The following is a 15,259-nucleotide window of genomic DNA, read 5'->3' as shown; positions in this document are numbered from 1 at the left end:
AGGCTTGCTGCACCTTCTGCATATGCACCCACTGAGGAGTTGAAGGCAGCAAGAACCCTGATCCTTCTCTTCTTCACACCGAGCAGCCCCATTCTCCCAGCTGCTCCCCACCTGTCACACCTAGGAGGCCCTTTGCAAGACATGCTCCAGTATCCTAATGTCTATTAAAAGTCAGACTACCGATAGAAGGGGAGAGAGGCCTCTCTGCCTGCTGCTCGCACTCTTGCTAACACAGCCCTGAGTGCAGTTGGTTGCTTTTGTCGTATGCTGCTGACTCAGTATCACCCTTTGCAAAAGTCATCACCCAGGCAATTTGTGTGTTGGGGAGAAGACATAAGAGAAGAACAAGGCCATATCTAAATCTTGACAGCTCTTCTTCAATAACTCATAATAAAATGGAGGGTTAGCACAGATCATCTGCTGCTGACAGATATAGGCAGGAAACAATGAGGGAGGAAGGGAGAAGCAAAGCGTGTTAACTTTCCTAGCAGCCTGTGACTGACCTATTGTTTGCTCCATTACTGCTATATGAACACAGGCAGTGCTGCTACAGTTATATCGTCAATTGCTGGAGCTCTCATCTCCACAGATTCTCGCTGAGTTCTTGTTACACAGAACTCACAGCTGCAAGGTTTGAGAACTAATTTTCCCTGAAAGTATGGTTAGTGATGAGTTCCTCACACACTCCATTTCTTAAATAAAAGCTTGCAGACTTACAGCAAGTTTGGGCACTAAAAAAATTGTTATGCTGTGCATTCTGCACATTAACATTCTCCGTAACAAATTTGTATGTGCTTCTCAGATCCAGCCACACTCATGGCTTTTATTACTTTACTGCACAAAGAAACACAGAAGTAAGCCAAAGATGGATGGCATTTTCTTTTCAATGACAAGGTTATGCTGCTAAAAGTTTTCTTTCCAAAAGATATGTTACAGACACAAATAACTGGTGTAAGATACTGAAACATTCAAGAAACTACTGGCTTTGCCATCAACATCTCTATGGGAAAATCCCTAAAAGAACATGAAAACGAAGCATTATAAACTAAGAACAAAGGAAAAATAGAATACTCGTTTAAAAGCAAGTGAGGAATCTAATTGCACTGAAGTCACACTCCTCACTGAAGAAATACTAAATTGTTTTACAGTTGGGCTACAGATTCACTACCACCAAATAAAACAAAGAGCTTTAATGAGAGGAAAAAGGCAGACAAAGTGACACTGCAATGTAAAATAACAGGATGGATCCAAACATGCGTGCTGATACATAACTAAGACATGAAAGATAAAAAACAAATATTTAAGCATTCACAGATTTAGGATTCATTGTTTTTGTCTTTCCTTATTACTAGTGCAAAGCAAGTTGATTATTCAGCACCAGATTTCCAATATTTTGATATTATTATTGTTCATGAGCTGGCAATCATGACTAAGTTAATCACTTAAAGACAAGTTTCTTCATGCCATGCGTGCACAGTTTCTTAACAGTTTCACATTTCTGGTAACTTAGGTTACCTGTACTTAGATGTTTCTATAAGCTGACTGCTAAACTCTCTGGCACTGATAATTGTATTAAGATGTATAATTACTGCTGTCCAGATTTAATTGAAGATTTGAAAACAGACGTGTTAAATTACTAGCTGGAAATAATTATTTCTGATAGAAATAGGGTAGGCTACTCAGCACTGAGGACCTGCATCTTTTTCAAAGCCCCCTCCTACCACTCAGATCAAAAGGCAGCACTGAGCCTTCTGCAGGTCCATGCATATAGCATATAGACTCACCTACCATACTGTTGCATAATACTCAGGGGGCTTCAAAACAGGTTTTGTTTGGAAAACTTTAGTCTACGCAAACTATGTGAAAATTCCAATGCCTTGAGATGTTAGTTTTGTGAGAAATAAACCTATCATTATCTTCTTCCTATCTTTCAGAAAGTCTGTATATTTCCAAGAGTCTAGGGAGACATGCCTCTTAAAGCGCATGAAACCCATTTTACGATCTAATTAAATGTGCCTAAGACAAGCAAATAGCCCTATCCCTTGAGATGTCAAAAATTTGTTTGAGATATTTTTTTTAGTATTCAATTCTTAATTTATTCATTTTATGCTTTCAAACTTAAACTGCCATTCCTCTCCTTTTGTCAAATGGTAACGTTGGATCTCTCTTCCAAAGAAGCAAGTGGGTGGATAGTATCTACTCTTACCTGTACTCTGAGTGTGTGGCAGGGACTGCTAGCTGGGTATGGTACAATGGAGCTGGACAGCAAAACTGGTGCAGAGTATTTAAAGACCTACGACACAAGGAAAAACACAAAGTCAAAACACCAAGTGTTTAGAAAGGGGCTTTTTAGGGAAAAGCAGGTGCTAATAAGTATAATTGAAAATCCTGTTGAGTTTGAATGAAATTTGAAATACAGCTGTCAATTTTGAATCCCGGGAAATGAAGAGGGAAATAGTCCCCTAGTTTAAATACAGACATTGAGAATGATAGGGATGAACTGTTGCAATGAAGAATCAAAGTTTTGTCGCAACACAAAAATAAAATGCCAATTTAAGACTTAATTTTTTGCCTTGCTGTACAGAACAGAGGCAAAAGATAAACACTGAGGGTTAAGATTCAAATGGAAATGGAACTTCAGACTTGCATGTTACTCTGCACCAGTCAAGCTGTTTCTCTGTTAATGGCATTTCAAACACAGTGCTTAAGCATGAGGAGGTACAATGAGATGAGTAAGGACAAAAGCTTTCTTCAGGCCCAGCAATTATACACACATTGCAATATGTCACACATTTGAAAGAGTCTAAGATTCACCCAGGTTTTCAGCAATACTCTGAAAGGTGCAATACAAATTTAAGTGATGTCACGTCATGTCAAAACATGAGAAAAAACACAAAAAGATATCCTACACCCTAGATAATTGGCATGCTTCAAATTAATGCAGAGCTGCAAAATGATACAAGGCATTGCATCTGAAGTAAGGCTTAGATGGTCTTTAGGCAACACACAGTACATTTAGCATTGTTGATGTTTTTGCTCAGAAGCATTAAACAAGGTTTAGCACAGTAGGTCATCCATGATAAAACCACCTAATCAAGTTTCTTAAGACACAGCACTCTTCTATGAAATCATACAATTTAGATCATTATTTCCTAACTCCTGCAGTGCCAACATGTGGACGAAATAACCTTTAAACTGAAAATCCTCATTTAGAGTCAAAAGAATCCAAACTGACTATTTAACAGAGAATGTGTGCATGGCACATACATTTCCATCCTGCCTTGTTTTTTTGCCTGGCATCTTGACAAATGTTTCAGAAGATTGATTTTGATTGTTTTGGATCCCTGAGGCTTAGAGCAAAGTCCTGTGAGATCACTCTTTCATAAGATCAAGCAGCATGGTTATGCAAAAGAAATTAGCCCTTTTGAGAAAGGCATTAGTTACTAATCCTTTTATAAAAAAAGAAACCCCATAAAGTCAACCAAGTTCTGATTCTATTGCCAATGTTGTGTCAGCAATTGCAAGGCCAAGATGAGCTGGATTTTCTGTTTAAAGATGACAACTGATGGGAACTCCTATAAAGTACCTGAGCTTTTGGAAACTGAATTCAGTCATTAGGCATACTGCCATCATGGGACATACCCTGCTAACACCTCGCAAAGTGCAATGGTGGCACCCTCATGCCACTTGGAAAGAAGGCCTTAACAGTTCTAAAAGAAGATGGACAATGCTGTCAAAAACATTGATGGATCATGATAAAAGCAGTTCAAACATGGAAGAGTAACATATTCTGACAAGAAAAACATGATATTCACACAAGCTGCTCCACACAAGTCATAGAACCAGGTTAGTACATTATCATTGTGCCTTGTATGACAGAGTCTCACACTGGGTAGAGAAACTGATCACATTGATGAAATCACTGCTCCCTGCTTTGGGAATACCTAAGGTTGTTGGTAGAGATCAGCATGAAGATGCCCCAGACCTCTCTTCCCTCCCCACCCACCCCCTTTCTTTTTTTTTTTTTATCCCTAGACCAAACTTTCCATTCCCATCAGTAGTTTCTCCTTCTTCAGAGAATAAACCACTAAAGACATGAATGAATCTGTCTGCATTCAGCTCCATGCAATGAAATATGTTGAACAGAGCTCACTCTTGGCTATCCCAGTAAGATTCTGTCCAGAAGGGAGTCCTGCTCTCACTGCCTAGGTTCAAAAATATCAGAACAATAAAAAAAGTTCTCTCTGGAATCTGAGCTTCCTCATTTGCAGTTGAGGTTAATACTCACCCAGTGCACAAGACTGCTTAGGAGCTCAACTGCTTTGAGTTTCTTTTCGAAGGTGCAGTGGAAATGCAAAAGTCCAGTCACCTTGACAGCAAATGAGAAGTGCTATAGGTTTGTCAGATAGTAACTACACTGGCACTCCACTGCCTTACAGATGAAGGTATAGAACAGACAAAACAGATGACAAAACATTCAACTGCAGACTTGTAATTAAGTTACCACATACTGCTTTCTTCCAACAAGAATATCCCAGATGTTAAAGACATATGTTCAGTATGTGAAGTTAGATTTCAGCCATTTCTCAGTGTGTTTAGAGATAGACTCTTATCCAACCAGTTACAGAAGCAGACACGAGGTTTGGACTGTGCTCCAAACTGTAAAATTCAGGAGTTATCATGACCCAGCATTTTGGTTCTTCTCAGTCGTACTGACTGATGCCCAGTCAGTCTGATAACAGACAAGGCTCAGGCTTACAGCCTCTGTCAGCATACTAATTTTACCCAAAGCAAACCTACTTTCTGCTGGCACATGATAATATCTGCATGTGGCATTTTGTATCTTTAGTCACATGCTAAAACAATACATTCATTTATTTTCTCCTGTGGATTGTATCAGTTCAGTTTCAAGTTATCTTTTGTAAGAAAAAGAACCTCTAAAAACTTATGAAAGATTGATGTTTCAATCAGCCTTCAACATAAGTTTGCACTCAAAATAGAATTGATTTAAGTCATAACACCTGAAAACATCATAAGAAATAAATGTAAATAGTTTGGAGAAGTGATTACCATCACATCACTGCTGGCAGTCTCAGAGATGCTTGCTTTTACATCTAAAGAGGTGATTTAAAATTAGAAATAGAGCAGAGATGCTTCAGAACTGACATAAGACAAATGACTAAATTGATGAACGCTGTTTCTGATGATTTCAGTTTCTAAAACATCACTGCAACATCCCATGGAAGATTCGCCATTTCCCATTTGCAAGCAGTTTCCTCCAGCTCTCCCCACATTCTCATGGACAGATAACCTCTTGTCAGTTTAGAAGTTCATTTATTAGTTCTATTGAGAACACACTACTGACACAGTATAAACAGAACTAATTCCAAAATCATTTCTATGATTGCACGATAAAACCCTGAAATCACATTTTCTTCAAGATACCAGCATTAAACAAGTCCAATCTACAATGTTAGCACGCAGACCCAAAGGAGGTTTACGCATTCCATTATCTCCTATATAAATTACTGTACTCGCCATTGGAAGCCGCTCATTTTAAGATCACTTTTGTATTCATCAGCTGAACAAAAACATCTCTTGCTATTTTTGGTACTGCACTCTTGTTTAGATGCACAAATTAAAATTACCTCAATCAACAAGTAAAGCTATAACTACAAGGCAACAATTTTTCATGTTCTGCTACAATCACCACCAACCCTCCTAAACATGGTAGACATATTTCTCAGTATTGGCTTTAAAACAACCTAGGAAAACAGAAAACCCAGCTGTGAACTTGGAAACCCTTCTGCTTTAACAATCCATTCTCTTTTTTCCAAGGGAGTTCTTTGCAGAACAATAACAGTGCTGCCATGCCACTGGTAGCAGCAATCATTGCATCAACCCAGTGAAACACCAGGATCCCACAGAAGGCTCCTCCTTCTGACTCACACTTGTATATGGTACTTACTGCAGGATAGGATATATCCTACCCTTTCTGTTTTCTGCTGCTTTATTCTAACTGCATATAACATCTGAAAAAATTGATAAAATTATTACACTGTTACTATCATAGAACTTCTTCCTAACAGTATTGTCAGCTTTCAAACAGATGATTTTAGGTGGTACATTAGACATTAGGATACAGTTGTGTCACCAATAATTAGAGAAGCCGTAATAAGAAAAACATTTCTTACTAATACAGTCCTATGTTGACAATCTGGCACAGCACCAGTAGGTATCTTTGGTCATCTTAACTACTGCGATCTTCTGTAGCCCTATTACTCCACATGCTATTCCTCTTCTTTTTATGATACAACAATCTGTCACCTCCATCTGCTGATATTCTTCCCTTTCTTCTGGTATATATTTACACCAAGTACTGCATTTTAATGACTTTGTACAAGTACCACCTAAAATTCACACCAGAACAGCCTCTTGTGCTGCCTAATGCAATCTGTATACCTAGTGCTAGGTAAAACACAGCTATTTTTAAATTAGCTCGCAAACAGCAGATCTGCTGTATAGGGCCATTTGCTCCAGTGCCACCATTTGCTCCAGAGGCACCTCACAATACAATGATTTATTGATTGGATTCATGCCCACACAGCAATAAAAGGAATGCTTTCATTTTAATTCCATTTTAACCCGATGAAGAATAACTTTCCTTTACAAGTTGATAGTTTTCTTTACCTCTTCAATCCAGAGTTAAGGTTACAGCTGAGATTAGAAAAGATCACGTTTATAAGATATTATAGTCTGTCCTGCTCCCCTATGAAGAACCTGGTAATTTCTGTGGCAAAAAATAAAATTTGAAATATAGTAACTGACTTCTAAAAGGACGGTCAAAAACCAAAAGCACAGTAATAAGGGCTCGTATCAACTCTACCAAAGTATTTTTTAATTAACACTTGGTTAATCACTCTGGAAATGCTTTCAGTGTGTTAATTGTTCCCACATGACAACTTCTTTTTTTTCTTCAGAAATTCAACGTGCAGAGAAAACAGCAGATAGTTTGATATAGCAACTCATACCAGCTCTTAGCCTGAGTTAGATCTCAGCTGTCTGCAGACACATCCACTAAGATGCAACTTCATGCATATCTCACCGAAGGTAACGAGATCCATGTCCAATGAATGCCAACATAATAGCACAACCATATGCTCTAGATCTGCAGTATTGGCATCTCCCTCCTTCCCTCCCTGCTCATCATGCAGTTGTCACGTAAACTAATAGAAGCAGTACAGGATAGGATTTTTCTTAATAAAAAGCAGAGATAGTTTTACTAGGCATCAATAACATTCAAAAAAATCTATAGCTCTAAGAGTTTAGTACATGTAGGTTAGAGTACAAAGCGACAAATTTTGCATAAGAATACATAAAATCAATTGTCATCAAAATGATGGAATATCAGCATTTGTACAAGTTACAGTATAAATATAAACGGAGAGGCTCTTGTTTGGAGCAGTGTCACTCCTTACCTATTTCCAACTTGAGTGTCCACAGCTGGATTTAAAAAACAAAAAATTAAGTAAGCTTTCACTGACCTCTCATCCATTACAAGGGCCTGGAAATAATCATCTCTTCAGGGAACAAGGAATGTCTCAATAAGCATCAGAATGTGGCAGAAATAACATTACAGATAATTATCTTATAAACAATAATTATAATTCATTTCTGGTTTCATGAAAATGAAGTATCAGCCTATATAACCCAATAAACAGACATTAGGTGATTCTTTTACATCCTGGCCAATACACAGTTTATAGGCAGTCTCCAATAGTAGGTTAGCTGTACCTAGGGTGAACCTAATTAAGACTGTTAATCTATAGACAAATACAATTAAGATCATTTATTTTCCTTTTCACTAACTCTTAATGCAAGGATTCTATTCTGAGCAATGATGTGCAGACTTTGACATTACAAATAAAATGCACCTGTACAAGTTTTGCTTACTGGTCACATTTAAAATTTGTAGAAAAAAAACACACAATCCAAAACATGAAATGAAACAGAACAAAGATACATGAAGCTGCAGATGATGGAAAGATGACAATATTTTAAGTGAAATCAGAAGACTGCATCATTTCCACAGCTTTTGCTTCATTGTAAGTAAAAAGGTTCAAGATTTTCTGACGAAACTGCAGCTCACATTACAAAGCAGAGCCCCATCTCTAATTTCACAGTAAAACCAAACATGAAATCACATCTAGAAACGATGAACCTCATACTCACAAAAAAAGGGAAAACCAACGTGCAAAGAATGAAATTAAACAGATACAGCATAAGAGTTTTACAGCAATGCAAATCCTATTACTTGTAACAGCTGTACAGAGCTGAAATGTTCTTTAGCAACACGTGATAAACACTATAAGAAATTCCATTTCTGACTGAGAGTTTCAAAACCCCCAGATACCAGAAGCCATAGAACGATGGAGTCTAACACAAAATTTCTCCCTTGTATAAACATGTGGCATTATTTTCAAAGCTGATCTGTATACACTGTGAAGACTGCAACTTGTTTCCAACTTCACTTTTCTTGTTTGGATTTCTAATGTAGAGCTCCAAGTTTACCCTCATTTTCAAGCACTTCAACTCAAACATTCATGCCACCTGTGTAAAACAACAGGCTAAAGAAAATGTAAGAACACATTTCAATACTCATTCACTACTCTTTCAATACTCATTTCAAACAGTTTACTCGTGAATGGCTGAATTTACTATGACTGCATGTGGACAGGGCTACTGAATGTGAAATAGATTTACTCAGGACACTCTGCTACCCATGAGGCAGACAGCAGCTACAGACAACAGCTGCATCTGCTTTGTGCACAATCCCTGGGAAACACTACATGTAACCCTCTATACAGATATATCATCAACCAGAGTTCATAAGCGTAAATAACACCTACAGCCATTTCAAAACAGTGGATTAATAGTGAAGCACTGATAGTAGTGAGGGTGGGTGGTAAAGAACAACTTAACTGCACACTTCCACAATTTCTATCAGAAATATGACAACATTGCGGCATGTTTTGAGAGCCTGGAGTGAGAGCCATGTGGAGCCACCAGAATTCAGCCAAGCAAAACTACCCCTTGTGATTTCTGTATGTAGCCTGACGCTGACACCACAAGCACGATCCAACTTCAGCATCTCCCTTCCTCTGCCTACAAGTGGATAAGCTCTGAGCCATTCTGCCAAACGTGACGGCTCATGTGAAAAGCTGCTGCGCTGCATTAAATGAACAAAACATGAAACTCCTGCTCTGCTGACTGCAATGCTTGTGAAACTGCTCAAGTAAATAATAAGCAAATAATGCACCCTTAAAATATAAGCAAGCATGCATAGCAACAAAACCACACCATTATGTTGCTTTATTGATAGGACGTTGCTCAAGGCTGCAATACATCCCTTTTCATTACTATTTATATATTTAAAAGACAGATCACACTCTTATATGACAAATCATTAAAGCAAAATGGAAGAGCGTCTCGACTCATCCTATCATCCTACATTGCTTTTATGCAAAGTATTGTTTTCTTCCTTTTCATCTTTGCTTTTCCCACTGCTAAATATCGGATTATCCACTCTCATTAGGTTACATTTTTAAAGATCTATATACATAAACACAGCCTGTGTATTTCTACAATACAGATCATTCATCTGCTAAAAAAAGGTAACACCCTAAAAATGGTTCGTGGAAAGAAACCTACCAAACAATAAACTGATCACTACTCCCACTTCTGGAATCCTCAACACAGATATCAGAGACGTGATGACAGATGAAGAAGGAAAAGGTACTCACAAATAACACCTTCTGCAAGCCATCCTTGAATGTGTTGTGGATTTGGTATTTATATTTTCTTTCAGGCAATCTGAGGTAGAAAAGCTTTCTTAAGGAGAAAAAAAATTACATTCACAGTTTTGCACGCTCATTCACGATCAGCCATGGTGGAACATCACAGATAAGTAAGCTGGTGATGTAACCAGCCCCAAACACCGCATCAGATAAACCCAAAGGCTCTACAGGGTTATATTTTGCAAAGCCAAAAGGTTTTTCCCAGAGAGGAGGTTCAGCAAGCACAAACCAGCCACACTGTTTTCACATTCCTGATAGGCTTGCTTTCTGCTTCTGAAAAAAGTCCCAAATCTGTATTTATTATTTAACTTCATCACCGAGAAAAAACAATATGCTTCCTCATTTGATATGCAGACTGAAATTTGAAAGCACCAAATGGTGCGTTTTCGAATGCACCGTCTCTGTATGAACACTGTAGTACAGTCCAAACCAAGAAAAGGCCATTGGTCCTTTTATCTCCATGGTAACAGCAGCATCTGTGAAGACGAAGCGAATTCCCTCCTCACTGCAAAGTCAATTTATAGTCACATACTATGACATAAACTGATAAGACAGCAAAGCTAATCGGCAACAGGGAAAAACAGGAACCAAAATATGAGATTAAACTCCTGCTCAGGAGAATGCTCTTCTGTGTATGCTATTTCTCATGTGGATATTACAAGATGAAGAACTAAATCAAGCTATTCCTTTGAGCTGATGCAAGCTGGGAATTTGCGAACTTACTAGGTTAGCTAACAAGGGAAGTTGTTGAATACTTTATAGAATTAGCTTGGTTAAATCCAGTTATACCACATTTAATGGGGTGACAAGCAAAGTATTTGTTTGCAAAAATCACTCAATGACTACTTAAATGACATTTTCCCTTCAATATTTCATCAAAATACTTATCACTATTAGCAGTGGCAGAGTGAGAATGTTAACAACTCTATAAGATACTGTTCTTCCCCACTGTTTTTTCATTTAATTTTTTACAAGCAGCATCAATGATGCAAGAATTCCAGCAGCAGCGTTCCTGTGCACTAGCAGCAGCTATCTGCAGATAAGAGATCATATGTACAGGCTTGAGGAGTCACATTCTTGCCTTTATTTAATTGCTGTACGTGGTTGTCCTGTGTTCATCAGGAAAGCAAAGAAATTACGCTTTTTCCTTCCCTTGCTTATTGCCCCACTCTGATGCTTACATTATCAAGACAGCCACGCTGTCCCCCTTGCTTCATGAATCAATATAATGACCATCTGCTCACATTATTAAGTTAAATATATACCAGAACACACTGATGAGGGCAGCTGACTTGCCATGGTCAAATGATCAGTTCATAGTTGTTCCATAGCCAATTGTAGTATTTCCAGAATAAGAGAGAGCAGGTGGTCAACCAAATGCTACTTATCGTAACATTACCTATAATGTCCCCCCGGCTAAAGAGAAGCACGAATTGTCAGAGATGCTGCTAATTCATGCAACAAACAAATAACAAAATAGTAGAGCTTTTCTGACGGTCTGTGTTCAAAAGTGATTTGCAAGAGACTGCAAAGGTTATTGAAAAATATCCTCATAGCTCCTTTTTGGTCAGGCATCTGCCTAAAGATGAGCAATTAGCTTCTAAGATCCCTCCCACCTCCACTTGTCAGCCACACAAATTCCCTCTACTCTAGAAACAAATACAGAAATCTTATTTAACAGACTTGCACTTAGTTTCACCTAATCACCTTTACCTCCCTTTACTACAAAAACAACATTTATGCTCAGCTATAGAATTTACAAGGAAGCCACAGCCCTGGGTGATGGCATTACATCAGTACAGTTAGGAAACCACAGCTAACACAGAAAAGCCTCCAGATTGTCCATTCACCCTCATAATGCTTGCATGCTGCACCAACAGGTACTCTCTATGGTATTCAGGTTGAGCTACATTTATCTAACCATAGACTCGATGTGACACTGTCCCACGCAGCAGAGAAACATGGCAACTTATGTTGCTCACAAAACCTTCACTGTGGGCCTAATCCTGTAACTAACTCACACAGGCCCATGGCTTGGGCCAGGTCCCCTAGCAAAATGCCCCGTTCCACAACATAAGCCTGATTTAAAGCATCCAAACCTTGATACACACATGGACAGCACTGCAAGATAGTAATACGACTGCTTGGAATGTGCTCACTTTGCAAGTTAAGAATCTTTTCCACAGATTAAGGCAACTGTTTTTGCCTGTTGCACAGAGAATAGCTGAAGGTATTTTACAATTTTCCAGAAAAGTCTCTTTGGGATTTGAGAACTACCTCATTTTTAGCAGATCCTAAATAATACAAAGCACTGAAGAAACTGAACAATTTTAAGAGGTGCTTAAGTACTGTGAAATTGTATATCAGAGCTAATGCCCTTTAACAGCAACCAATACATCACAAAAATAAATGCCTGCTAAGAAAATACAACCTCTGCATAAAGAGTCCCATAAAATGGCTTCCCAGCGTAGTCTAATATCGAGCAGCTTAATCACCGCTGTTGTGCAAGGTGGAGGATATACAGACTTCTCAACTTGGATTTGGACAAAGCCTTATAAAACCTGATTTTGATCTCTAGATTCTAATCATTGTGATTAGAAGCAGCTGTGTTGCCTATTACCATATTCTACCTTGTTTGCTTTACAATAGTATTTCTATCAGACTCTGGTTCTTTAAGATCCCTTCCCACTTCTTCTTCCAGAAATACTTCTCAACACATTAAATACAGACCCTTTCCTGTTAGTCTTCATTATCATTGTCCCAAAAGCTACCTTACACTTTTAAGACTAATCAGTGTTCCTGGACATTAGGGACATTATCTAAACATCGCCACCAAGAAATACTGCTGTGGCTTCAGAAAAATACAGACTGCACACAGACTGGACAAAGTTCAGTGCCTCCTTTCTAAGCTTCAGTGTTCCTGTGAGTGCACAAATGGGGGATTGCAACAGAGCTCCCCAGCAGCAGGAAGGCTCAGGAGTCCCCATTTCTCTCTGCTTGCCAAGTCACACAGCTCTGTATGATTCACCGAGGGTCAGCACCATTATGTAAGTGACCGCTTTACTGCATGCTGTCCTGCCAGGCCAGCGCCAGCCCGCTGTGTGCCCGGACGTGGAGGTGAGCTGCTTCCCACCAAGATCTCTTGGCAGCAGCCACATCCTGGCCTGCTCCTGGAGCAGAGAAAGATGCACTTCCAGATCCCAAAGCACTGAGTGCTAACAAGTGCCTCATTTCAGTGTGTTAAGGAGACAAGGAGCACTGCACCTCCTGAGTCTCTGCTCACCTCACAGGAGTGTAGCTGAGGCGTGGACCCAAACCGCATCTGAGGACGCCACGGATGGAACAGGGACCCGAACCGCAGCCCCGTGAGCCTCTCGCCTCTCTTCCAAGGCTCCCGCAGGGTGCTCGGGGTTCTATGAGGAGAAGCGGGGCTGCCCCGTGCCGAACACAGCCAGTTCCAGGCAACCCAGAGAGCCCCGCGTGGCGCTGCGGGCTTCGGGAAGCGCGTGAGGAAGAGCAGAGCGCCGCGCGCCGTGAGGGCTGCAGGAGCGGCCGCGAGCGGCATTGCTATCCCCGCTAGCATTTGCTTCAGAGACAAGTAAATGAGGCATTAAGCTGCACAGCCAAAATTATTTCCACAGTAAAAGGTAAAGCAGCCCCCTTTTCCACACTGTACGGTGTACACCTTTCCCACTTCAGACGCTGCGCTGCTCAGCCCCAGACAGTCTACTGAATTTCTCCGAGCTGCCCCTTTCTCACAGAAGTCCAACCTGCTTCTCCCATTTCACCCTCTTGCCCCCAGCAGCCAGCATTGCCTGCAGGCTGCCCTCGGGGCCCAGCTGCCCGGAACGCCCTTTCTGCTGGATGCAGCCCAGCCCAGTGAGGCAGCATCTCAGCAGCTGTGGAACTAATCCACCAGCTCACTGCTGGGAGCTGCAGGTGTCACCATTTCTGGCAGCACAGAAGAGTTCTGGGAAATGTTGTCACCCACAGTAAATTCTCCCTCTATCCAAGCTCTGGTTTTCCCAGTAGAAGTGTCCTCTGTTACTGGTAGACAACATAGACTCTAAGTCAAGAAACAACTTCCCTTTAAGTTGTAAGAACTCTGCAAGCTATTCAAACTGCCTTGCACCTCTCATGACTAAAAAGGACCCTTTTCTCCCTAAAGGAACTCAAGCTCTTATTTAATAAACAGTATTTATATGGAAGTATCGAAATACCAAGTTCAGCAGACACAGGGATTACAAGTAACACCGTATCTCATCATTCCATGTGTGCTGGTTTTCTGCTTACCTTTCCAAGGATTTTGCTTGTTTGCTAACTTAGAAAGAAAAGCAGAGCGACGCAAATACGCTTGATACCTGTGTATTCACACACATTTGATATGCTTTCAACTCTACGATTCCATTTCTTTCACTGTAGCAAATACAATTATGTGTGAGAGAGCTAGTGGGATGCAGAAAAAGCCACGTGTATCAGCAACATCCTCCCCTGAGATACAACACCAGCAGAGAACTTCCTGCTGCATTCTGTGCAAAGTAAACATATTTTTCCTAGTAATCCTTGAACACTGAAAGGACAGCAGTCCAGTTGGCAGCAACACACGTCTCAGTTTGAGAGTGTCACACATGTTTTCCACTAGAGCACACTAGCAGGCAGAGGGGCAATACACTGCAGTGTTTGCTTAATTTAGAGCACATACTTTGTGTGAACATTCTACAGCAGGCTCAGCAGACCCCACTGGCAGTGTTGTGCTATCAATCAGGATGTACATATGGCTTGTTAGATTAACCATTTTCCTTGAAATATCTAGGGCAAGGCAGAATTCTGAACTAAGTAATAAATTATTATTCACTAGTTAAGCTACAGCTCAGTGTGTGTGTTTTCTGCTCAAGAATATTTGTGACATTAAATACCTACTAAATAGCAAAAGATGGCATAGGATCTGCAAATGCTGATTTGCCAGAAGTACTGCAAAAGTGCTGCTTCTATGAGCTGTTGACAACAAATCCAACCAATCTGAACATTGGCTTCCAAGAAATCCAACTGCATAGATAAGATTTGTGATGGTAAAAGGATTCTTATCTAGACACACTTTGCTCTGGTACTTTACCAGCAATTGCTTTTAGATCCAACTAAGACATACGTACTCTGATCATCACATCAAAATTTACATAGTCTTCACAAGAGATGACCTGAGGACAGCTTATTCAAGTAAAATTGCTTTGTCAAATAATAGTCAGTTGTTTTCTTCTGACACCTGAAGAGAACTGTTTTCACATATCTACAAGCACCACAGAATATAAATGCACAAGCAGCAATTATCAATTCAGTACAGCTCTTTAAGTGACAAATACCTAAGCCACAAAGAATTACTTCCGAGTTTTGTCTTTTTTGGAGGC

General features: G+C 39.9%; 1 protein-coding gene across 10 annotated transcripts in view; it reads right to left on the bottom strand.

Annotated features, from left to right (window-relative positions):
- The window catches only part of IQSEC1 (IQ motif and Sec7 domain ArfGEF 1), a 258,195-nt gene that overhangs the window by 147,482 nt on the left and 95,454 nt on the right, over nt 1-15,259 (bottom strand). For 4 of the 10 annotated variants that reach the window (XM_072347518.1, XM_072347519.1, XM_072347512.1 and 1 more), the window contains exon 1: nt 9,804-10,247. The exons of 2 other annotated variants lie outside the window; for them this stretch is intronic. In XM_072347518.1, coding sequence (XP_072203619.1) covers nt 9,804-9,826 — 23 coding nt within the window. In that variant the 5' untranslated portion in view covers nt 9,827-10,247. Of the gene's footprint in view, nt 1-2,206; nt 2,294-9,803; nt 10,248-15,259 lie in introns of those variants that run through there. 4 more of the 10 variants (XM_072347516.1, XM_072347517.1, XM_072347507.1 and 1 more) reach the window with 2 other exon arrangements.

The sequence above is a fragment of the Excalfactoria chinensis genome, chromosome 12 (genome assembly GCF_039878825.1).
Source record: "Excalfactoria chinensis isolate bCotChi1 chromosome 12, bCotChi1.hap2, whole genome shotgun sequence".
In the NCBI taxonomy this organism is placed as follows: domain Eukaryota; kingdom Metazoa; phylum Chordata; class Aves; order Galliformes; family Phasianidae; genus Excalfactoria; species Excalfactoria chinensis.
Note: the sequence above shows the minus strand (reverse complement) of the source record. Positions and strands in the feature narration are given on the sequence as shown.